The 24,920-nt window shown below is 38.6% G+C and overlaps 2 protein-coding genes across 7 annotated transcripts in view; both read left to right on the plus strand.

The window, feature by feature from the left end:
- AK7 (adenylate kinase 7) overlaps nt 1-19,472 on the plus strand; it is a 29,796-nt gene extending 10,324 nt beyond the window's left edge. The window contains exons 8-18 of the mRNA XM_059474909.1: nt 115-205; nt 2,834-2,911; nt 3,632-3,781; nt 5,209-5,337; nt 5,641-5,827; nt 8,149-8,277; nt 9,290-9,361; nt 10,026-10,223; nt 14,127-14,347; nt 16,445-16,603; nt 18,317-19,472. Coding sequence (XP_059330892.1) covers nt 115-205; nt 2,834-2,911; nt 3,632-3,781; nt 5,209-5,337; nt 5,641-5,827; nt 8,149-8,277; nt 9,290-9,361; nt 10,026-10,223; nt 14,127-14,347; nt 16,445-16,603; nt 18,317-18,367 — 1,465 coding nt within the window. The 3' untranslated portion in view covers nt 18,368-19,472. The remainder of the gene's footprint in view (nt 1-114; nt 206-2,833; nt 2,912-3,631; nt 3,782-5,208; nt 5,338-5,640; nt 5,828-8,148; nt 8,278-9,289; nt 9,362-10,025; nt 10,224-14,126; nt 14,348-16,444; nt 16,604-18,316) is intronic.
- A 509-nt stretch (nt 19,473-19,981) lies between these two features.
- Nucleotides 19,982-24,920, plus strand: part of PAPOLA (poly(A) polymerase alpha) — a 44,034-nt gene continuing 39,095 nt past the window's right edge. The window contains exon 1 of one of the 6 annotated variants that reach the window (XM_059474970.1): nt 19,982-20,289. In XM_059474970.1, coding sequence (XP_059330953.1) covers nt 20,282-20,289 — 8 coding nt within the window. In that variant the 5' untranslated portion in view covers nt 19,982-20,281. Of the gene's footprint in view, nt 20,290-22,921; nt 22,941-24,920 lie in introns of those variants that run through there. The other 5 variants (XM_059474968.1, XM_059474969.1, XM_059474967.1 and 2 more) reach the window with 5 other exon arrangements.

The following is a 24,920-nucleotide window of genomic DNA, read 5'->3' on the forward strand; positions in this document are numbered from 1 at the left end:
AATGTTCTGCAAGAATTTTCAGACTCTTGGTGCTGTTTCATGAACTGCCTTTAACAAGGAGAGCCCTGGATGCTTCTCCAAGTTCCAGCTCGGGCTGTACTTGCTGTGTTTCAGAGTGTTGCAAAATGTAGCAGAACTCAAGCCAGCCTTTCAGTATGTACTTGGAGTAGATGCATCGATGCACACGCTTCGAGAATTAATAAAGGTAAGAGAGTTGATAAAAGCATGATATTTTAATTTCTTTTTTGTTGTTGTTGTTCTTTAGTATATTTATGCAAGGCTTTAAAGCTATGTGTTTTACTGAAGTAGACATTCCTAGGTCTTCCTGAATTATCCTGAGTAGTAAATTACATGAAAGATTACTTTGAAATCCTCTAAGACTTCTGTCCTTTAAATGAAGTAGTTTACTTGATCTTGCAGAACTAATTTTTGCATTATTATAATTAACTTTAATAAAATTTTTACCTACGAAAGTTATGGAGAATTGTTATGAGATTCACAAAACTGTGATTAGATACTGTCTTTACCATGTGTTTCCCTTCACATTGTGGAAGATATCTTGTTTTTCCAAGAGTTTTGAAATTAAACCTAGAAGTAGTCTGAATGACACTGCTAAACAGTACACTGTGATAGTGAGAGTCAGCTCATAGGACACTTGCTCATGTAGATTGAGCAAATGTTACATAAAGCCCTTTTGTTGTTGTTGTTGTTGTTGTATCAAAGAGAATTTAATGAAACAGGGAGCTCACTAGAAGATGAAACCTGTGCCTTGGTCCAGGGAGGCATCCCAAGGAGAGTGGTTGGTGTCCTTTCATAAGTATGAGGGTGTTTAGAAATGTCAAATAGAGGACAGGGGTAAGTGGACAGTTCTTGGGGACGGGAAGTTGCCAGTGGAGAGGGTGCTACAGAGGCCTCTCTTGGCAGGGAGCTGTACCAGCCCGGGGAAGACTGGAAAGGTGCATGAGAAAGAAACACCTTGAGAGTTCTAGTTGAAAATAGCTGAAGATTAGAAGAGAGTTTGGAACGGGTATCACATATGCCTTTTCCATGCTTATCTTCACTGGGTGTCCACTAAGTGACATCATTGAAGCCAGAATGCTGGATTATTTGATCTGATGTTGTTACGGTCCAGTTTAAATCCAGAAGAGCAAAGAAAACTAAGTCTCTGTGTAAAAAATGGAAAGGTTTGGGAGGTTTGAAGGTTCAAAATGTATCCCAAAAACATGATTAAAAGCAAATGAGGTTAGATGTTGGTGCCAAAAATTTGATATATTTTATTTAATAGTAAAAGAGGCAAAGAGGAAGGGAAGGGAAGGGAAGGGAAGGGAAGGGAAGGGAAGGGAAGGGAAGGGAAGGGAAGGGAAGGGAAGGGAAGGGAAGGGAAGGGAAGGGAAGGGAAGGGAAGGGAAGGGAAGGGAAGGGAAGGGAAGGGAAGGGAAGGGAAGGGAAGGGAAGGGAAGGGAAGGGAAGGGAAGGGAAGGGAAGGGAAGGGAAGGGAAGGAGCTAGGTGGAAGCATATCACCCATCCAAAGGTCCCAATGACGTCCCGTTGCTCCCGTACATCTGGACTTCCTCTGGTGGTGAGGGCCACCACACAGAAGCCTGTAGAATCCAGCGGGTTAATGCAGGCTTTGGGCAGGTGGGAATGCCCACGTGTCCCCCTTGCAGGGGCCAGTTTGACACTGTCCTTGCAACACTGCGGATCTGTTGCAACATGCTGCAGTGCTCTGGTGCAGGGTCTGGGGACCCCTTTGGGGGGCCTTTGATGGGCCATGACACCCCTTCTGCTGTGGATAAGCTTTTCTCGGAGTGAAGGGCCTGTCAGCTGAACGGTGTGCACAGTGGAGGAAGGGCGGTCACTGCCTCTCACCAGAGGCTTTTGCGCTACACCCCCAAAAAGTCTCCTCCCTCCCACACCTTTAGGTGAGAGGGTCTGTGAGCAGCCTGGCAGCTGATAGCCCTGGGCTGGGTCACTCCTCAGAAGGTGTTAGGCTTGTGCTCTGTGAATGCATTCCTAAATTGTTACTTTATCTTATCTTCATCAGCGAGCAGTCCGGGGCCTCAGCCAGAGCCCCATTCAGGGTGTGGTGGTCTTCGCAGCCTTTGTAAAACAGTTTTTGCTACAATAGGCAAAAGTCCTTCATGAAAATGTTTAAGTCATAAACTGTAGTATTTCAGTCTCTGACAATAGTCTACACAAATGCTCTACACAGATTTTATGGAATTTAGTGTGATTTAAATCTATTCTAAACGGCTGTAGGAGTAACTAACAATTTCTGTCTAATGATGAAATGCAAATGATATGCCGAGAGTTATCAGTAAGTAGCATTGATCTGAAAAGCCTTCCCAATTGTTAATGAAGAACCTGAAGGAACCTGAAGTAAAAGTGCTGGGAAAATAAATATCTCCAAATACATATGAAGCACTAGGAATTTATTCATATATTTAAGAGCATTATAAAGTTTTCTGTGGGTTTTTTTGTTTGTTTGTTTGCTTGTTTTTGTTTTGGTGTTTTGATTTTTTTTTAATTGCAGGTAGTAAGGAAGAAGTGTTACTTAGCAATGAAAAACTATTCAATACTAAAACATTAAAGTTAATATATTATTCTTAGATCTATTTCAATCAGTATCCTGATTTTCAAGGCATAAATGTATTGTTCTTACATCTATTTCAAATCAGTATCCTGATTTTCCAGGCACAGCGTAACATAAAATTTACAGCACATCTTTTATCCACAGAAATTCTGTTCATTTTTTTTCCTAAGAATCTGATTTCTTAAGTGGTTCTGATGTGGCTTTTGCTTTATTTGTTTCTTTGTTTGTTTTTCTGACAGTGTATCAGTAAAAATATTGGACCAGGAAAAATTGAGAAGGTTCCTAAAGAAAATGCATTCCTGAGCAAAGAGCTAACAGTCAGTAATTTGCTTTCTTTTACTTCTTCAGGAAAGTATTTAAACTTAAAAGTATGATACAATGAAATATATAATTTCTTTTTTCTTTATTTGAGCAGAAAAAATTAGCCCCAAAATATGCCTAAAAATATTTAAAGTGAGTTTAAATTTGGAAAATAAATAAATAAAATCTAGCCATCATAAAACACAGAATTTTGAAGAGTTACAGCCTCATTTAAAAAATAAAACACTGAAGCTCTGATATCACTGTTCCCCTTAGCATATGGGAGGGCTCTAAAATGATAAAAATTTAAAAAAGGTTAATAATGCAGTGCTACTAAGGCTGATGAACACAGAATACATAAATTACGTTGTATTCATCTATTTATCTGGAAGAAACTGTTCATAGCAGAAATAAAGAAAATGCAAGCCAGATAGTTTTAAGATGGCACTTAATAAATTTATAAAAGTGGGGATTCCTTGCAGTTACATGAAAACTTTTCATTACACAGAAAATTGTTTAGTGTTGCATGTTCTAATTTGAGAACACTCAAATACAATCATACATTAAAAATTAATATTTTTTAAAAGCTTAAATATCTGTTTTGTCTTGTATGTAAACCTTCTTTCCCAATGCTTTTATTCTTTCTATTCTCCCCATCCATTCTAGTCTCTTGCTCCAGCTGTTCTTTTAACATGCATAGCTTAAGTCTGTTCATAAATGTAGCTTTGTTCCTCCAGCAAATGCAACTGGATATGTTGTTTGTGAACCTGCGAATGGAATCTCTTTATTTGAAAGAGAATTTCAACATTAACTGGTTTGCTGAGACAGGACTGATAGATAACATTGCTCAAGTTGTCTTGGAATACAAGCAAGCTCGAGGATTACTGGTAATGCTTTGGTATAGTATTTTAAACTGCTCTTCTCTCTTTATTCCCAATAGAAATGGTTATATAAACACAAGTATTAAATTAATTAAGTAAAAATCCACAGAAGATGGATATAGATGCAAAATAAGTGAACATAAAAACTTAAAATTAAATTGAAGATTTAAATAAGAGGCTCTTTTTTTGCCTCTTTAAATAAGAGGCAAAAGAAAAAAAAAGAAGACTGAGTTTTATTTCCTTTATGCCTAAAACTGAAATTCTGTAAATACAAATTAGCTTAATGATGGAAAGCTGCTATTCTGAAGCTAGTTTCTTTATGCAGTATATGGTACTCTTGGTATATTTTGCCTCAGGAATATAATAAGTGTATCTTTTATTTATTTTTTTATAATAGTCAATAGTTAGGTGAGTATTTTGTGCCCTTTATATATTCAGTGAGTGTGGATATTCCAATGCAATATAGCCTTCCTTTTACCCTGCTCTGTAGTGTAATTTACTGTGCAACTGCACTATTTCCTATGTTAGCTTGATATTTAGAACTTCTCTATTCAGATGTATAGGTTACTGAAAGGTGCAGAAAAATGCCTGTTTACATCCAAGTATCAATAAAGCTGTTTAGCATGTCTATATCTGGTTCAAACTTTGAATAAGAGTTCAGGGCATGTAAAAAAGATAAAGATGCTATTGTTAAAAGTTATTTACTGAAAGTCCCTCCATAGCTCTGAAAGAATGATCAGATCTGTGTTTGGGTTAAACTATTGCATCGCAGAACAAATCCATCTAACTAAAAAAACAGTACATACCAGGTAGCAAGGAGAAGTAAGGCTAGCTAGACTGTCTCTGTCACTACTCTATTGCAGAGTCTGTACTGTCAGATTTACTAAATTAAGATACACACTTAATTAGGTATGATTATGAGTTTATTGCATAACATATTTAAAAAGTGCATACTGGGATCCTAATTGCGCTTACGCATCCTCAGGCTAGGTAGGCTGAAATGAGACATTACTTAAGATTGTGATGGATCTGGAATTTTTGAGGTCTAAATAATAATTTTGATGACAGCAACTCTATCTCAATTGGAAAGTAGAGACATTCCAAAATTCACTGCATCCTATCTGTGGGATTGTGTTTCATCTCTTTGGATTATTCAAACATTAACTAGCCACAACAAATTGGTCTGTAAGTCTACTAAATAGAAGCATGCTTTTTCTCCAACAGTAAATTTCATCATCTAAGTAACTATGTTACTTGAGACCTTTGGGTGATAGAGGAGATATTAAAAAAGAAATAAATAAATAAGACAAAAATATCCTTTTAGTTTTAAGCACAATTGCTATTTCCTATTAGTCATATTAAAAATATTGCTGCTTTTACATAGAAGCATATGTGCTGTTTGAATAATGTCATATCTTTATCCTTTTTTCCAGCCTCTCAAAGTTTACATTCATGGTCCTCCCGGCTCTGGCAAATCTACCATTGCTAAGGAGCTCTGCAAGCACTACAAACTCCATTATGTTAGCACAAATGATGCCATTTCTGAAAAAATTGCAGATCTGGTGTGTTGCTGTTTTCTAATATTCCTGTTATTTTAATTTCTCAGATTTTAAGATGTGTGGCAGCATTTAAAATTTACTTATAATCCCATTATTTGAGAATGGAAATATCTATCTTTCAACATATTGATCATCTCTGGCATTTGCACTGAAATCTTTTTAGAGAATGGAAGTTGCTCAGTATCTCACTGTTCATGAACACACATGAAAGGAATTATTTATTTTTTTCTTTTATTACATCTGTGTATAAAGTAAATTTGGTTACAGAATTTCTGAGCCAACACATATTTCTGTTCTTGTCATCAGGAGCAAATTGTGGCTAAAGAACCTGTCAGGGTGGAAAGTGAAGTAGAAGGAGAAGGAGAAGGAGAAAGAGAAGGAGAAGGAGAAGGAGAAAAGCTTGTAGAGGAGGAGGAGGAGGAAGAGGGTGAAAATATAGAAGAAGCAAAGGAATTCTTAGATGCAATAAAAGAAAACATGCAGCAGAATAAAGGTAGGAAATACAAAGTATGATGATGGGATTCAGGTAGGCTAGTGCAACCCTATGCAAATGGAAATTAGGAAATAAATTTGTGTTCTAGACTTTTAGTTCCTATTAAAATCAAGAATCAACTGGACAAGAGAGAGGAAATACAATGAAGTGTTTATGAGTTGAGATAAAGAAGGGAGAGATCACAAACAGAGTACTGTCATGGGCAAAACAGCCCTAACTTGGGGAAATTACTTAAATGTATTGCCAGTCAAAATCAGAGAACCCACCCCTCTCTTCTCTCCAGAATTTAACTTTATTCATGATTCTCTGCTTCCTGCCACCAGCAGCACATGGAGACAGAGAATAGGGGTTATGGCCGGTTCATCACATGTTGTTTCTGCTGCTGATTCCTCCTCAGGGAGAGGAGTCTTTTCCCTGCTCCAGTTTGGGGTCCCTCACACAGCAGACAGTCGTCCACAAAGTTCTCCAGCATGAGCCCTTCCCATGGACTACAGCTTTTTATGAACTGCTCCAGTGTGGTCCCTTCCACAGGATGCAGTCCTTCAGGCTGCTCCAGCTCAGGTCCCCCACATGATCCCAAGTCCAGGCACCAAACCTGCTCTAGAGTGGGCTCCTCTCTCCATGGGTGTGCAGGTCCTGCCAGGAGCCTGCTCCAGTGTGGGCTTCCCATGGGGTCACAGCCTCCTTAGACATCCACCTGCTCTGAGGGGGCCTCTCCATGGGCTGTAGGTGGATCTCAGCTCTCCCTTGGACCTCCATGGGCTGCATGGTGACAGCCTGCTCACCCTGGGCTGTACCACAGCCTGCAGGTGGATCTTTGCTTTGGCACCTGCAGCACCTCCTCCCCTGGTTCTGCACTGACCTGGGTGTCTGCAGACAGGTTTCTCTCACAGATTCTCACTTCTGTCTTCCCTGACCACTTTTTATTTCTGCACAATGACTTTTTCCCTACATAGCTATTTGGTCACAGAGGCATTACTACCATCCCTGATTGGCTTAAATTTGTTCAGCAGAAGATCCATCTTGGAGCCATCTGGCATTGGCTCTGTCATACATGGGGGAAGCTTCTACCAGCTTCTCAGAGAAGTCACCTCTGTAAGTCCCCTGGCTAACAAAACCTGTCCACACAAACCCAATCCAACAATACACCTTGTATATTAAAAGTGACATATTTTAAAAATATTTTGGTGCCTCTTTAATCATAGCACTTTCATTTTTCTACTTCAGAATTTTTTAATAATGTCATGTTTTCTTCTCAGAGCAGAGAGTATAACATTTCTATAACCTAAAGTAAAAAGCTGGTGAAATATACCTTTGTCAAACTTGCAATAATAAAAGTAGTTTAGTAAAAACAAGTGCACGCTGATATGAAATTGTGGGGGTTATTAAGAACCTCATACATCATTAAAAAGTAAATATTGCTTATTGAAGCATGGAAAGAATTTGTAAAAGATTGAAAAAAGGTTCCTTGCTGAAAAATATTAGTTACCATTTGTATATTAATAATGCCATGTAGTTTCGGTCTTAGTCTTTAACGTTTTCCATGTGATACAAAGTGATCCCCCATAAAAATGTGATCTGTTGCTAAGGGTTTAGCTGATTTAGATCTTGTGTATCTGCAAAGAAATGAACTTCTCACACACCTGGAAACATCAGTAACGAGACCTATGGCAGCATCTCTTCTGCATGATTTGATGTGTTGTTTAAAATTACAATGTCTTTAAAAATAGTTACATACTTTTATGATTAGAATGGTTTATAAATATCTAAGACTTTTAATAGTCAAAGCAAAATAAAGTAAGAACCAAAAGGACAAAATTTCAGGTCAAACCTGACTTTCCTCCTACGTATTTTCTCGGCAACGTAGGACAGGTAAATAAACTAATTCATATCACAACCTGTCTGAAAATGAAACTTGTAAAACCTACCTCATGTCTTTTTTGGAAGACTATCTTTAAGTCTTACTGTAAAATGAAAATAGACAATTATTGCTTTCTCATGACTTTTTTTCTCTAAGTATTTCTTTACTGCCTCTATAAAAATCTGATTCTAGCATTCAAAACAAAACTAACTTCATGTTTAGATCATTAAGGACTAATGTTTATATCCTTGTAAACACAAAGGTAATTTTATTTTATATCTACATTTTAATATTCCATAGATTGCTGACAATGCATAATATACAAATAGTAACTCAAAATATTTAACTTTTTAGGGTCTAAGTAGAAGGAAAATGTATTAAAATGTATTAAATGTTAGTAAAATAATTTCAGATCTCTTATTTCTATAAACTACGCACCTATTAACCTTCTTTGTCTTAGGGAAACTAGGTGATGAGTATATCCTTAAAATTATGAAGGACAAGCTCATGTCCATGCCTTGTAGGAATCAGGGATATGTTTTAGATGGGTTCCCAGAGACCTATGAAGAGGCAATGGAGCTTTTTAGAGGTGTGTACTGCTTGATTTGGTTTTGTTGCTGGTTTTGTTTTTATTGCTGCTGATGTTGTCATTATCATTGCTGTTCTCAGAGCCATACTATTTGAGTGCATCAGCACTGTAAAGACTGCAGTGCAAGATACAAAACTAAGTTTTGTGATGTGTGATTATTAGAATGTAAGAAAGACTGTAATGCATCTTATTTAATTTATGCACAAGATAATTTTTAGACTATCTTTCCTGGTAATGTAAAAGTAAATGCACAAGCATGGAGGATGCTCTCTTGTCCAGCTCCAATTAAGCAAGCTCTGTAGAAGAATTTCTTCATAATGTTTAAGGGCTACTGAATGAGGGGATCCAGCCAGTGCACCAGTACATATTTTGTGGGCCAAATTACAGTGTATTTATTAGGTAAGCTATTGTAGATACACACATTTCAAATTGTGAGCAAGCACTGTCTATACATTAAGACCAAGAATCATCTTCATGTTTAAATTATAACTGAGGTTTGAAGGTACAGGAGAATAGTCTTGTTCAGCTTAGTATGCTGTTCTGCAAATGGTCATGCTCAGCTGGTACTTTACAGGCAGTTTTACTGACTATTCATAAAAGCAGACCCTTAGTAGCAAAAACCATTTTAACAGAGTTGTAAAATATTTCTACTCATTGTTCTGAGCCTTGTCTCTATTTTTTGCAGAATAATTTATTGGGCAGGAGGAGAGGCCAAAGATAAGACAGCAGTTTTAAAATTGGACATGTTTAAAAATTGTATGTGCATGTAGATACATCTGTGGTATAGGCAAACAACTACTAGTGTCCCAAGGTACAATTCTGGGGTGCCTGGCAACATGAATTACTTACTGAATTCTCTAAACTGGTGTCAAGGTTAAATTAATTTCCAATTATTATTAAAATTTGGATATTGGCAAACCTGTGTTTTACTTGGCACATTTTTAGCAAATAAAGTGATATTGTTGCTTCAAATGAAAATGTCAATTATTTCTTACTTTTGTTTTAGTGGAAGAGGAAGAAGGAGAAGAAGAAGAGGAACAAGCAGCAGGCAAAATGCCTAAATTTAATCAAATTATCATACCTGGTAAGTTCAATAGATTTCTTTATAAATAAACTGAGTAGTTTAATTTTCTAATTAAATAAACTGATGAAAAATTGCTGCCACCAACAAGAAGTCTAAAATATTACTCCATCTGTCCCTGTTTAATTTAACTTAAAAAAAAATCTATTTCATGTAATGCTGCTGCCCTCATATTTAAAAGTGAACAATTAATCATAGAATCATTTAGGTTGGAAAAGACCACTAAGAGCATCAAGTCAAACCCTAAATCTTGCACTTCCAAGTCCACCACTAAACCATGTTCTTAAGTGTCACATCTCTCAAATACCTCTAGGGATGGTGACTCAGTCATCTCAACTTCTCCAACAGCCTATTCCAATGCTTGGCCAACTTTTTGTTGAAGAAGTTTTCTTAATTAAAAGGAAGGGTTTGGTTCAGTTTCTGGGTTGTTTGTTTGTTTGTTTGTGTTTTTTTGTGAAAATGCCACCAACTGTTGGCTGATAACAACAGTAGTGGCTGTCTTGTTGTGATTACAGCAGCTTAATGGAATAAAAATGTAATGCATTGGTTATGCTGAGAATTAAAATAGAGTGGATTTAATCTATGTAGAAATTGCTTTATCCTGCTGTTTTTGCTTGATTCCTTTGGAAATTTTGTATATATTCAAACAATATGTTCTTCTTCACAGAATTTATTTTTTCTTTGATGGCATCTGATGAATTCCTTATAAACAGAATAATACAACTTTCAGAGAGTGAAGTTGCTGGAACTCAATATACTGAGGAGCAGTTCCTGGAAGCTCTGAAGCACTTCCGCAAGATAAATGCTGATGATGTGACAGTTCTCAACTATTTTGATGAACTTGAAATACATCCTCAGTTTGTTGGTAAGGAATAATAAAATTAGTAGATATAACATGAATAAAAAATTTTTGTTCTTACAAATGTAACACTTGCAAAAATCAAATAGTAAGTATCCATATATAAATAATATTTTTATTAACATTGCAGAATACATATACAACAAGCACATAATTATATACCTGCAAAAATATTCTTTTACTGTTAACCTGTTTGTAAAATTTGCATTGTTAGTTGTTCATTTTTGTAATTTTAATTATTAGAATAATTTTGTGACTTAGTTTACAGATCTCTGTACTGGCATCCTTTCACATATGTGTAAGAGTACATTTTCATGGACATATACATCATGGTTCCTTATATTTTTTTTTCTTTAGATTTATCCACTGATGCTATTGTCCTCAAAAATTGGATTTGTTACCTGGTGGGCAAAAAACTAATAATTACACCCTGAAGAGAGGCATTGATTGTTGATTTCAGACTTGTGCTAACCTCTGTGCTGGGTGGTAGTCCACAAATCAAATGCTCCTACTGTCAAAACTTTTGACTATTTATACATTTTACCAAACCAAGGGATTAGTGTTTATTGGCTAAATATTACATAGTTCTCTTATTAATTAGTATTCTTCTCTTGGGTAATTATTCTCTTGCTTCCTATGCTCAGTGTTACTCTTCTTTTGGGTCAGTGGGTTTTTTGTGTTGGTGGTCCTTGAATATGTTGGTGGTTGTGATTTCCTCACTGCTGGCATTAACTTTCACCCAGCTGGAGCTGATTTCAGCACAATTTCTCAGTTGGCTTTATTCATTTCTTCCTTGGGCGTTCTGCCAAATGCCCTTATGGCCTGCAAACGTTGCATTCTTTGTGTCCACTATCAGTGGTAAATCCTTCTTCCCCAGTTTGTTAATGGCTCATTGGTCTGAGATCATTGAGTCTTGTTCAGGCCTACACCTTAACAAGGTAATTCAAGGAACAAGTAATTTGTTTTTGTAACACCTGGACATCATTTAGAGCTTGCTGTCGGTTTCATGGGTTAAACCTTCCTTCTTGTTGATCAAGCTTGAAAGTATGCAAAGATGAGACATCAAAGTACATAATTTCTTAAAAAAAAATTTACGTTTTCCACATTTTGCAACCCCATGACAACATGTGGGTAATCTGTAAATTAAGAAGCATTTAAGAAAATTACTAGAAATCAAAAGTGGAAGCCTGAGACTGAATCTGTTTTGCACTATACCTGTATGAGAGAAAATTTGTCTTCCCTGCATACTATCTAGAAAATTGTGATCACTGGGAAATCTTAACTATAATCTGATTATTCATGCCAGTGAGATCAGAGTGACAGCATTCTAAAGAAAAGGTGGGTTTTAGGGGGGAGAGGAAAGGAAACAAAGAGGGGCGAGACCTCTGCAGCTAAAATCAAACTGCTGATATTTGCAATGTCTATTTGAGATGAATTATGAAAAGTTAATTGTCCAACCCCCTAGCCACAAGTGATTTTCCAAGATTTTTATTTATTGTCAGTCATGGAGATTATTTTGAAAATAATAAGATATAAGTGTTGTTAGGAAGTGTAGTAGTGGGAGGATATAGTGAGTTAGTGTAATTATTTTAGAATTGAGGAAATTCTACAAGTAAATGTATGAAATGGTAAATATTAAGGTCTGGTGTCACCAACTGGTCATATTCCTAGCTTATACACTTCCAGATATGCAAGTAGAGGCGCTGTCAAAGAATTATGCCTCAAGATTATTCTTCAACTGTAGCCGATTCCAAATACAGAAACTCACTTGCCTACTGATTTTAGTTATTGCAGTATCACAACCATGACAATCCAGATGGTTTTCATATTGGGTGTATAGCATTGGTTTTCATGTTCAAATGAGCATCATCTTTATGTCCTGTTTGTCTCAGAAGTGTCTCCTTACCCATGTTCAGATTCCTGGTTGTTACCCATGGAGGCATGCAGGTGTGTTGCTTCTGCTGTAAAATGGTAGGAACAGATCACAAAGATAACTCAGCCATTAACCCCTCCATTCTAGTCGATGTTCCAGCTGGATTTTCAGATGCATAGAATTAAGTAGCAATGGATTTTAGCAGAGACCCAACTGCTTGCTCAGTTATATTCCAAAGAAGTTGTTAAAAATTGTGCCTGTGATTTGTTAAATGTTGTTTCAAAATAATAAATATTTTTTCCACCTTAAATTAAAAAAATTGTAAAATGGTTTTATGTATCATTTTTATGATTATTATTTTTTCTGAGTCTGAAATATGATTAGTACAAAGGAGTGGGCTTCAAGATTCTGGAAACTCTGCTTTGATGACTCACTATATGAAGACTGCAAGTTGGTTATCTTGTGTCTCATTTTTCTCATTTGCAAACTGGGAATGTTGACAGGCATGTTAAATCTTATACAAAAAGGCATGTTAAAGTTACAACAGCAATCCCTTTAAAGACATTAATTTGTGAACTCCTTCTCCAGTGATCTTTCCTCTCAGCTAGCATCAGTGCTAACTTCATTTCTCATTTAAATTGAATTAGGTTTTTAGGATAAATGTAGCTAATTCTGATTGCTGTAAAATGAACATTGTACCCTTCTATGGCCATCCAAGAAAAAAATGCAGTCTTTGAGACCTCAAATTCAACATTGAAACCATTCTTAGCAATACTTTAAATGACAAGAAAAGTGATTTTCATTGTAATTTGTATGTCCAGGTGCAGCTAAAATTGTCGGAATGATGGGCTGCTTGCTATAGCAAATGTACTGCTTTAATTTGGAATACTTCAGGAATGCAATTCCTGATTTTTGAAAGAAGGAGCTGTAAAATAAGCTTTATCACATAGAATTATGTTAGTTTCCTCCTCAATTCATGCTCAGACTTTGGATTTGAGGTCCAAATCACAAACAATTTAACTCTTGGAAAAATGGTATTAGTATTTGAGAGTCTGATTTGCCTGAATTGGTGATTAGAAAGAACTGGGAAAAAAGCTTTGCCAATGACTTCCAAAATAACTTCCTAAAGAGCTGTGGAGCTGGGGCGACTGGTTTCTCATCTAAATTCTGTATTATGATTCTTCTTTTCCCCTCCATCTGCATGTCTCCTTACCCACTTCTGTGCTTTTACACATTCCACTTCCTGCCCCTCAACAAATACTTTACCTCAGTATTCTCTCCCTTCAAACAACCACTTTTCCTCTTTTCCATGTACATTCCTGTACTGTTTCTGCCTCCACACACTGAATACATACAGAAACTAGGGAGCCCTGGAGAAAGTCTTCATTCTTCTGTATTTTTTCTTTTTTCTTGTCAAGTTTATTGTGCAAGTAACTTCCAGCAATTAGAAGTAGAGAAGGAATAAATGAAAGAGAAGGTCTTGTTCAGTCCTTGTGTTCCTACATGAAGCTACAAATTTGTTTTGTAAATATAACACAGTAAGATATTGACTGGAGAAAGGTCTGTGTATTTGTAAATCTGCATGAGTGAAACCATAGGAGTTTGTGCCACATCCTAACAACCTATTGTGTAGCATTCAGGGAGGAGAAAAGGAGAAAACTGATGGTTTTGTGCATCTGGAGAAGTTGACATAAGATTGGTGCCAGGAACATCTCTGAGATATGGTAGTTGACCTCTTTTTTGGGTTCAAAACCTGGGCAAGCTTCAATGGTTAAACAATCGTTGTAAAATTTATTTTAGTATGTTTCTTTCTTACATCAGCTTAAGAGGCAAAGTATTTCAGATGAAACTGGTAAAGAAAATCAGATTTAGAAAACTTCATTCTATGTAACAAAAAGTTGACATTTGTAAGCGATTGAAAACAACATCTTTTACTTTAAAATTCAAATAACATGAACACAATTTTTAGGCCTTGCATAATACTTGAGGATAGTTGACAAAACCTTGAAATGGTTCTCTCTTTTATTATTTAAAAGATGTAGCTGTATATGAAGATTTTGAAAACAGACTTGCTGTATCAAAGATCATCAAGGAAGTTGGAGAACCTCGGAATTATGGTTTGACAGATGAAGAAAAGGAGGTTTTGCAACGCCAGGCAGCTGAGGAACAGCTTGCCAAAGAAGCTAAAGAAAAAGCTGAACAAGAGCGTAAAGAAGATAAGGAAAGGGAAGAAAGAAAGGAGAGATGGGAAGAGTGGGTAGGTTAATACTTTTTTTTTTTTGAAAACATTATTATTTATGTGTTTTAGATGACTTCAAGTAATCTGTTGTGTAAATACACTTGGGAAATGTAGCATAAATTCTCTTGTTCCTTGTATCCTAATTTAGGTTTGGGTTAGGCTATCTCCACAGTGCATTTCAAAGCCCATCTTACATAATATGCTTTTTTTATTACAGACATAGCATTTTTTTGCATTTTGGTATCAGCATGTCTTTAAAACACTTTTATAGTACTCTTGTTGCTGCTGTGCTGTAGCTCTTCTATTTTACCATTTATAAATATCTACTACAATCAGTGGAGACTTTCCTTACCAAGTCGAACAGGACTTTTGTATTTGCTCAGTTTACTTCTAAGCGCCTGACTAAGTCTTAATTATCAAACTAGATTTTTAGCTCAACACTGACCCAATCTTCCAGCCTACACTGCAGAAAGGTTTCTGAGCCTGCAAGAACGTGTGTAAGAGCTGAGTACTCAGTTCGGTAAGGACTACCTGATGCAGTCTGAAGGATGGTTTTTGTTTGCTAATAATCTAATAAGTACTTGGTATATAGGCTAGCTGACCCCAGAAGACTTGCTCGTGATGCTTTTTCCTGATTTACCTTTCCACACCCAAGGACAGTTTAGTTAAATGACCTGAAATTGGTACTGTAAGAATGTTCCTGTTCACACCCAAATTCAGGCCGTCTCACCAGAAGAGAAGTCTATTGTCTTCTTCTAGAGTTATTTAAAAACAAATTAATCCTTCCTTGGAGAAGTCCTTTTCTTATATTTCAATGCCCATACACATCTATTGGGTAATAATATGCTGAAATTACTGACAATTAAAGAAAGATTTACATTCCTCTGATGTTGGCTCATATATAAGGGTTTTCTAATATCTGATTGTTTACAGCTTCATTCAGCATTAAACAGCATTTTGTACCCTGTGAAGTTCTTAAGAATAGCTAACACAATTTAGCTAGATTCAATCCAAGCCATCTACCTTTAAAAGTGCAAACTGCATTAATCAAAGCTGAAGTAGGGTTAGATAAAACGTGTGTTTAAGCTTATGATCAGATCTAAGCAACTGTTCATTTGCCCTTGACGCTGTAAATTAGCTGCTGTCTCCGAGTAGTGGCCAAAGACCACTTGCAAGATTTATTCAATAGCACTCCTGAATTGTGTGAATAAGGTAAAAATTGGTGTATCTGTTTCATCTGAATATTGCTTTTGTGTTTTGCCTGGAGTATAGAAAAGCAGTCTTCAGAGTATCATCTGTTTGCTGTATCTCTATATGACTCAGGCTACTGATGAATAAAATGAGTGAAGAGAGGACAATGAAAATGAGTTGCAGAAATCTTCTGGCTAAAGCTGCTGCAAGTATGCATGCTACTAAGTGCTATTGAATGGAAGGAAGAAAAGCTTGCAGCAGTTATATTCCCTCATCCCTCTTACTTTTTGAGTGTAAAAATATAATTTGATTTAACCTGAATTCAGAAATAAATTTAGCTGGTGGAAACAGATGTTCACTGTGGTTTTAGTGACTAGTTTAGTTTATTTGACTCTCAAGCCCCTCAAAAACATTGATGAAATACGAATAAAACAAATAAAGGGAACCAAAGAGAAACAAACGCCACACAATTAACAAATTAAAAAATTAGAAAGCCAGGGCTCTCTACTGAGTAAAAATATTCTCCGTCCCTCCAGTTAAAATAAGCCTCAAGAAACCACCTGTGTTTTGCAATAGTACTAATTTTTGAAGTGCTACAGTGTATTTCAACTGTTTTGCCAAATACCTTATGGAAACAGGACCACTGGAAGACTTGAGACTAAACCTCCTTTTAGGTGTTAAAGAAAAAAATAAAATCATTTTAGTAAAGAGATTATGTCAGTCCTTATTATGTTGAATTCTGTACCCTCAGTGTGTTGTGTGCTCTAAATATAATAAACAGTTAATAATTATTACTGTCAGCTTGTTCTTTAAAGTTCTGTCCACAGCTTCTAAAACTATTTTTTCCCTCTAGACCAGCACTATTATTTAGCCAAGTGTTATTTGATGGATTTTATAAACATATTTTTTCTTTATTAATTGTAGATTAAACAGCAGGAGGAAGTGAAAAAACAGGAACAAGAGTTATTGGAGGCCCAGTCTATTCCCCTACGAAACTATTTAATGAAGCATGTCATGCCAACACTTATGCAAGGGATAAATGAATGTTGTAGGATCAGGCCCGATGACCCAGTCAATTTTCTGGTAAGGTGATTATGTTTTATTTCTTAAATATTTTTGAATACTCATATAGACCCAAATAATCTCTATTAATGAAAGGACTTAAATTTCCTCCCCACTTGCAGGACAGTAACTAATTAGTGATTAGAATCTGCAGTTCTGGTGACCAGCAATTATAGTGAAAATTAAAACCCAGGAACTACTCCTCAAGGGATCAGCTGATACTGTGTATCAAGGGAAGGATCCAGTGTAGTTAAACAGTAATAGGACAAAAATCACTACCAGAATCTGTTTCCCCTTAGTATGTGCACTTTGCACATCTTATGTACCCTGACAATTCTGCTGTGCCATAGAGGACTACAAGTTAAAGAACTGTTTTACATTAGGCTTTCATTTCCACTAGACTGATTTGTGCCAATGAACCTGTTATGATATCTGATAGCTGGAGTTAGGTGCCTCAAAAGAGGGTCCACAAACAAAGAAATCCCTGAGCAATTACATCGTTACAATCCAGACTTCTCATCCCTCACAGGACATCCCTCATGGGACCAAGAGCTCTATGAGGCTCTGAGATCTGGTTGCCCTTCATTGGTTTGCTCTCTGTTACCAAGGGTTTGCTAAAGGGTCACGTCCACACCCTGTTAGGTCGGTTTCAGTGGGCTTTTGGTTGGTCCTGGTTGTTACAATCATGTGGTTGTTACGGTTCATATACCATGATCTATGGGCTGTCTACCCCAGCTATTAATTTTTAAGTAATGTTTAAGCTGCATCTTTGTCTATTCTATTATTAATGTTCGGATTGTTAGTGCCAGGTTTCACTGCAATCCATCTTTGACTTAAAAACATAACCATATGGTTCAGATAAAGTTCAACCTGCAGCCTAAAAATTCTAACTACTTATGCTTACTTTCAAATGATTTTAAATTTTTAACTCTTCAGAAAGCAGGACATCACTCTCCCCCCGCTACCCCCACCCCCTGGCACAACTGAACACGTTGTCATAATGATAAATGCAAGCTCTTTGGTAATTCCCTTCACAATACACACATAAATAAAGGAAAAAATCCTGTAGGACATTCACAGAGTAATTCCAGTTGCAAATGACCTCAGGACAGTATCCAGCTCAACTTGGGGCTGCAAGCAGGGTCAGGTCATTGCACTCAGACAGGAATCCAGGTGGTGTAACGTTATTGCTGTGCTGCTGTTCTGCCTGCACGTCCTGACCAAGCTGTTTACAAGCTGAAACAGAGGATTTTATAAATCAAGCAAAAGATTGAAATGAAGGCAGTTGTGTTACAATTCAACTTCAGGCACTAAGGAATGTTTTCTTTTTGCCTGCTGGTGAGTGATAGCTACCTGTAGCTGTAGATCTTCCCTCATAACTGAATAGCTTTTAAAGATCAGGATCAGTGGGTCTAGAAATCAGGTTCTAGGGTACTCCCTAGACCTTTCCTTGGAGTGACAAAACTGTTATGAATGGCTCACTTCCTTCTCTTGCCCACGCTAGAAACAGTGACTGCTATGAAGAGTGTGAGTGAGGTCAGGGTGGTATTTTGGATAGTCTTTGGGGGAAAGAGTTTTCTCTCACATACAGACATTTTCTGCCATAAGCTACATTTAATACGTTCTTAAGTGTTGTTTAAAGCAATGTTATCCACTATATCTTTGTTATTTTACATATATTTTGAAGTTGGAGATGTGAAAATAATTGTAGTTTTGAAACTCTTCTGTTTACAGGCAGAATATCTCTTCAAGAACAGTCCTGATATCGACTGGAATAAACGTTAAATCCTAGCTGCAACAGGAATTGTGAAACAAAAAGGGAGAAAATTCCTAATACATTTTAGATAAAAAAAGACTTAGTTTCTCATGTTATTTTTGTTTAGGCTTACTATGCAATCTTAATTTTTATTTATCATACTTTATTACTATTTTGTACTGGATTTTTAATCCTCTTCTACAACATTCCATTTGCTGTACGTATTGATTGATACATTTACACATCCATATATTATTTTCCTAATCCTTAGTGAATGTAGGCAGCTAGCCTGAGAAAAACTTTTATTAAAAAAAGAAAAGTATTTCTACTGAAAAAGGAAATAAATAGAAGCAGCAAACTCTCTTATTTCCCCTCCTAGTTACCAAGAGGCAAAAATTCACACAATACAGTCTTTTTGTGCTTCTCTGAAGACTGACTGGTAAACAGGTTACCAACACAGGTATGTCATAAAACCTGTGCTTTACTTTGGTATCAAACACATGGCTGTAGAACTCATTTAATGATCTTCAGCATTCAACACTAGATAGATATTTTTTAGAGATTCTTGAAGAGTTTCCAGCACATGGCTGTCCTTCTCAGTTTTGCTGACTTCATCCAGCTGTCACAGGAACCATATCTGTGCTGACTGAGATCGAAGGGATTGCATACTTAGTGTAAAACAAATACAGGATTTTGTCAAAACAGAAGGCAAGGACCCTTTGTGGAAAGGGAGGGGGGAAAAGTGGAAGAGCTGAAAGAATAGTGATATAGAAACATTTGACATTTATATTGTCTTTGAGTATCAGAATTTTAGATGTGTTAATGCCTGATGTTTTTATTCAGATATATTCGTGTTTTTGTAGAGTATCTTATTTCATCTGTTTTCATAGTTAGACAAGTTGGGAATAGAATTCAGAACCAATATCTCCTACTCTAAAGAAACACATATTTTTGTGATCTATACGTCCCATATGCTGTCAGCCAAAGTCACCATTTGTCCTGTGAAGCAGTTGAAGATAAAATAATCGGTAGCTTTTGACACTTTTTTTAGTTTGAAAGTGCTATTTTTCAGAATAAAGATGACACTTAAAAAGAGAGGGCAAACAAGGTTTTCGCTAGAGTTACTGTAATGCACTGACTTTTCTAACAATAAAGTTTTGAACTAATCTATAAAGAGTGTGACTTTTGTATAATATTCTGAAAGTTTATGCAGGCTACTCCAGGCAGATGTTTCAAGGACAACTCTTACAATCCGTTCGCTTTGCTTTGCGCAGGGCACGAATGCTCAGTGAGCCCGACGGGGGCAGCCCAAGCCACGCACGGTGCTGCCTTTGAACGAGCCCCTTCCGAGCCCAGAGCGCCGGGCCGGCTCTCCGAGACTCCGCGGTGCCGGGGCGAGCCGAGCCGAGCCGAGCCGAGCCGAGCCGAGCCGAGCCGCTCCCGTCCCGTCCGCTCCCGTCCCGCCCGGCCCCGCGCACGCGCCGCCCCGCGGCCGTTGGCGCTTTGTTTTCAAACCTCGGCCGGCGCCGCTGCCGGCGCCACCGCGACTACACTCCCCAGCGTGCCCCGCGGCCCCGCCTCCCTCTGCGCACGCGCGGCCGGGCGAGCGTGCGCGCCGTGCGGGGGTGTTCGCAGCGCTGCGTCAGGCCCCCCCCGCCCCGGGACGTTGCTGTGGTAGCGTCCGGGCGCCATGTTAGAAGGCCGGAGGGGAAGAGGCGAGTGAAGCGGCAGCGGCGGCCGGGCCCGGCACAGCCGCTCCCTCCGCTCCCGGGGCCTGGCCCCGGCCCGTGCCATGGTCGCGGCTCCCGCCGCTCCGCGGGACGAGTGACCGGTCCTCAGGCGGCAGCGGTGGGTGAGGAGGGAGAAGAGGAGGAAGAAGGGGACGACGCGGCGGCGGTGGTGGCGGCGGCGGCGGAGGAGGAGGAGGAGGGGCCGGAGAGACGATGCCGTTGTAAGTCCGGGAGCTCGCGGGGCGCGCTCGGGGCTCGCGTTGTGCCGGCCCGAGCCCGGCGCTCCCCACATGCCCGGGCCCTTCCTGCCGGGGCTCGGGCCCTTCCCCCGCGCGGTCCCCTCGGCCCGGGCGCTTCCGCTGCCGCAGTGTGCGGCCCTGGCGCTGCTGCCCGCGCCGCCGGAGCTCCACGCTTTCTCGCCCCCCATCGTGCGAGCCCCGGAGTGATAGCGACACGGCTTTTGCCTTGTTGTCGCCGCTTTTGCGATCTCGCAGCGGCAACGTACGGGGCGGGGGGAACGCGTGCGGCGGCCTCCGCTCGCCGCTGCTGGCTCAGGGCGCACGGAGGGGCGAGACCCGCGTGTTTGTCCCTCGCTCGCCCCGGCCGCTAAGGGTGAAGCGCTTTCCCCCAGCCCCGTGAGGTCTCTCCCGCTGTGACCACGCGGGCAGTTTATCCCCGTTCCGGGCAGGAGACCCTGGGTCGCTGGTTCCGGGGGGCTCCCCGAGCCCGGCGTGCTGCCCTTGGAACCCCCCGCTCCCGGCGGCTCCGGGCAGCGCCCCCGGCCGGCGGACGGGCCCGCGCGTCCCTCCCGCCGCCGCCGGCAGCCGCGGCGCCTGTGCGCTGCCCGGGCCGTGCCGTGACCCTGCTGGCAGTCGGGAATAACCAAGTGTGACCTTATTCAGCCCAGTTTGTTCGCTGATTTTTTCTTTTACCTCTGGCTTTTTTTTTTTTTCGCTTCCTTTTTTTTTTTTTTTTTTTTTTTTCCCGTCCCTCATCGCTGACGTTTTTACAAATTCTGATTGAGACGACAAAACTTAAAGCTCCTCAGTTCTGAAGTTCACAATCTTAGTATTTTATTACGCGATAGAGATCGAGGGAAATAGTGATGTGTAGGTTATCAAGTGACATTTCAGAATAAGGCATGTTTATGTATTTTGCTCGGTTGGTCTGTTTATTTGGTTTTTTGTTTGTGTGGTGGGGTTTTTTTTTCGTTGAAGGAGAAATTTAAAGAGTTTGTGATTCCACACTCTTTCTCTCTCTGTTACAATTTGGGATTATTCACTGTGGTTAAAAATATATCAACTTTTAAGTGGCGAATAGCCAGGGTTGTCTGTTGTGCTTGTTAATTCAGTCTGAAGTACTGCAAAGTTAGTCATGGGGTGGATGACATGATAGAAACTTATCTGAGAGGGTTTATGGCAGGGAAGGAACCAGTGGGTGAATGCAGGAAGGAACATGGTTATGCTGAGTAGGTTCTAATGGTTGTATAACGAAGCGCCAATGTCTTTATAGGTGAGTTTTGCACATGTTAATTATGGCAATGAAAAGTTACCAGAAGTCAGCTTTTGAAGTTGGTTAGGCTTTTCAGCCTCAGGAAAATGGGAGGGTATTTATTCCACTTGCTTTCATTCTTAGCTTATTGTGTTGTGACTACATAAATTCCAAAGGCTCAGTAACAACATATAAAAGTTTGGGCTACTTTTATGTGTTGTAATAACAGCCATCTTCAATTTTGAAAATTTTGGAATGATTTGATAATTTCTCTTGATGTAGGTGTCTACGATACTTTAACTAGACACACTTAAATAACAGTACATTGTTACAGTGGCACCAAGTTATTTCTATTTTCAGTGTAAACATTATTTGGCAACTTAACTAGTACAGGAGATTTATTGTAGTTAGCAAAAATGGGCCTTTTTCAGTTTATGCATTTGTTCTGTCATTTGTATGTTTGACATTGTTGACTTGGTGTCATCCAGTCAAGACTTTAAAGTATTATAATGCCACTAAGTAGAAATGCTGGTAATGCTAATTCTTGAGTTTGTGAAGTGAAGCCTCTGACTTTAGAGAAGAGAAAGAGGCAGCTTGGGAAGATTTTTCCTCTGTAATTCTTTCCAGACAGTTGATTCTGTCTTCTGGACGATAATCTTGTTGAGTGAAAGTAGAATAACCCTATGTTACTGCCAAACTTTCATGGTGACAAAATGTTCTTTTTTCTTTTTTTTTTTTTTTGCCTGACTTTTCAATATGTTGTTCAAACTGCGTTTTCAGCCCTGGTGTTTACAATTGACAGGCCTTGTCAAATCTTATTTCTTATACAACCAGAGGTTGTCATTCTTGACTTGGAGTTCCGGGTTCTCCAGAGTTCAGCAATGTTCATATTGCACTTATTAACAAAAGTAGAAAACCAAATTCTCCCTGTACGTGGTACATCAATAGTAAGACTGCTGATGCTGATATCTGGCATTTACAGAAGCCTTCAATATTTTTTTAAATATTAAAATTTATTTTAGAAACTTTAATGACTTTTTGTTAGAATTCTCATGTGGGGAGCACTAGGAGCTGTATAAGGAAGAAGTCTTTACAGAAAAGCTGATTAGAAACAAGGATGACCATTTCCCCTGTCATAAAGATAGATTTGAGTGCATGGTTAGGTATGGAATGGTCCTGTGCATTATCTGAAACATAAGATACCAGGGAAGGATGAATTCACTAAGCTGTTCATGTGTTTTGGTTGGATCTGGGGCTTATTCAGAAAGGCTTCTGACTCAGTGAAGGTGGAGCTGTGTTTATGAGAGTGATGATATGCTCTTTTCATGTAACCTGGGGCCTTCTAACCCTCCAAATAGAGACAACATGAATCTGTTTCTTGGTAAGGAGCTGAATGTCTGTGTGTGCTGAATTCATGGCAAAACACTTTGGATATGTTTTATTTTATTCTGTTACAAGAAGTGGAAAAGTGCTTTGAGGCATATACATGAACATTTTAAAAGTGCCATAAGATCTATAATTTTTAAGTATTATTAGTATTGCTAACTTCTATATTAGAGTTTTGGATTGTCATTAAGAGTTATTGTTTCCAGTGGACAGTCAAGCTGATTCTCACTTTTGAAGTAAGACTTCTCATTTTCTCTTTCACTGGACTTCGCTGTAGACATAGGCAAAGTCATTGTTTTCTTCACTTTTCATTAGAGACTGTCAGTTTACATGCTGGAAATACAGCATTGTATTTAAAATGCCTTGTGCTGACTGGGAATGGATAAGTAGTGTTTCTGGGCAGAGGGAGTTGAGAATTTTATAGGCTGTTAGTAAAGGAATTAAATTATTCTTAACTTTGGAGAGCAGTGGACTGACTTTAGAGGAATAGTTGTTATAACATAAAGTGATAGCTTTCTTAACTGAGAAGCAATAATACAAAAATGTGTGCTGAGGATTAGATGCAAGGATATATGGTTTTGCAGTAGCTTTCAGTCTTCCAGTATCACTCTAAAAAAGGACTGAGATTATACCTGTTAGTGTAAAGGTACTGCACAGAACTGGGAAGCCCAGTTATTTTGGGCTGAGCAGATTTCACCACTGAGACAAATTAATCTCTTAACAGTGAAATGCTTTGTGAGATTCCTAGTTCTTAGTTTATAGTCCCTGTTATCTTTTGATTCAGCCTTACTGAATTTCTTAAATTGCTCTTGAGTTTTTTGTCTCCCATATAGCCATAAGAATAGTTTTTGGTTCAGCTGCTGCCTGTGCAGTTCATTAGCCCTTTCTTTTCTTTAAACTTGAGAAACTTCTCCTTCAGCTGTGTTAGTGAGATGGGTTGTGGATTGGATTTTTGTTTGCTCATGCTGCCGTTCTTGTTCTTCTGTGTGAACAGAAGAGCCAGAGAGCTCAGGAGAGTGTCCAGGGTTAGCAGAATGTCTGTGAATGAGCTTCTGCCATAGGTGAGCCTCTTCTGTACCCCTGTTACCTGCAATTGCTCCAGTGCCTGTGTTCAAGCCAGTGTTTGTTTTGAGCACCTCATACTGACAGTTGAGGACATAATTCATGGCCGGAATGGTCCAGTAATATTCTGCTAGATATTGAAACTTTTATTTGGGGGGACAGCTGTATTGTCTTAACCATTTGAAACACATATTCCCAGTAACTGATTTGCACAGACTTTATTGGTGTTTCCTGCCTAGATTTTTGAAACTTCGTGTTGGAGTGATGATGTAAGCATTAAGTTGGAATCTTCACTCTGAATTGCCAGTCACTCATTGCTGAAGGAAATTTAAAATGAAGCAAAACTCCTCAGTAGAGTTTGTCTGAATCTGGACACAGTGGAGCTTGAGCTCCATGATTTAGCTCCAGCTGGTTAACCAGATGGTGTGATGACCAGTATTGTTCCAGGAATCTGACTTGGGTGTCTTCATCAGCAAATAAAAAGGAGTACATTTTGCTGAGCTAATCAGTGGAGGCAAATAGAGAGAGAAGTGAAGATAATAATTGAGAATCCTTAAGTTGTGTACTTTGTCTTAGTATCTGGATGAGTTTGAAACTTGGGGGGATTTAAATTGTTATGATTTTTTCAGTATTAGGCTATGTATTTTTAATATTTCAGTTGTTAGTAGTGTCTTTTATTTTTGTGATGTTTCCCAAATTTCAGGAGCATAATATTTAGATAGTGTGGTGCTGACAGCAACTGTGTTTTGTTTTTGATAAATGTAAAATCTCAACAGAAATAACACTAAAAATAGTACTATTAGAAGGGATGTGGAATACAGGGAGAGAAGAAGAACAAGTGTTTAGAAAGACAGGTTTTCTAGTTGGAGTAGAAGTTGGTTTAAATACAGAGCACATCTGAAAAAGTTCAAGA

The sequence above is a fragment of the Ammospiza nelsoni genome, chromosome 6 (genome assembly GCF_027579445.1).
Source record: "Ammospiza nelsoni isolate bAmmNel1 chromosome 6, bAmmNel1.pri, whole genome shotgun sequence".
NCBI classification, from domain to species: Eukaryota; Metazoa; Chordata; class Aves; order Passeriformes; family Passerellidae; genus Ammospiza; species Ammospiza nelsoni.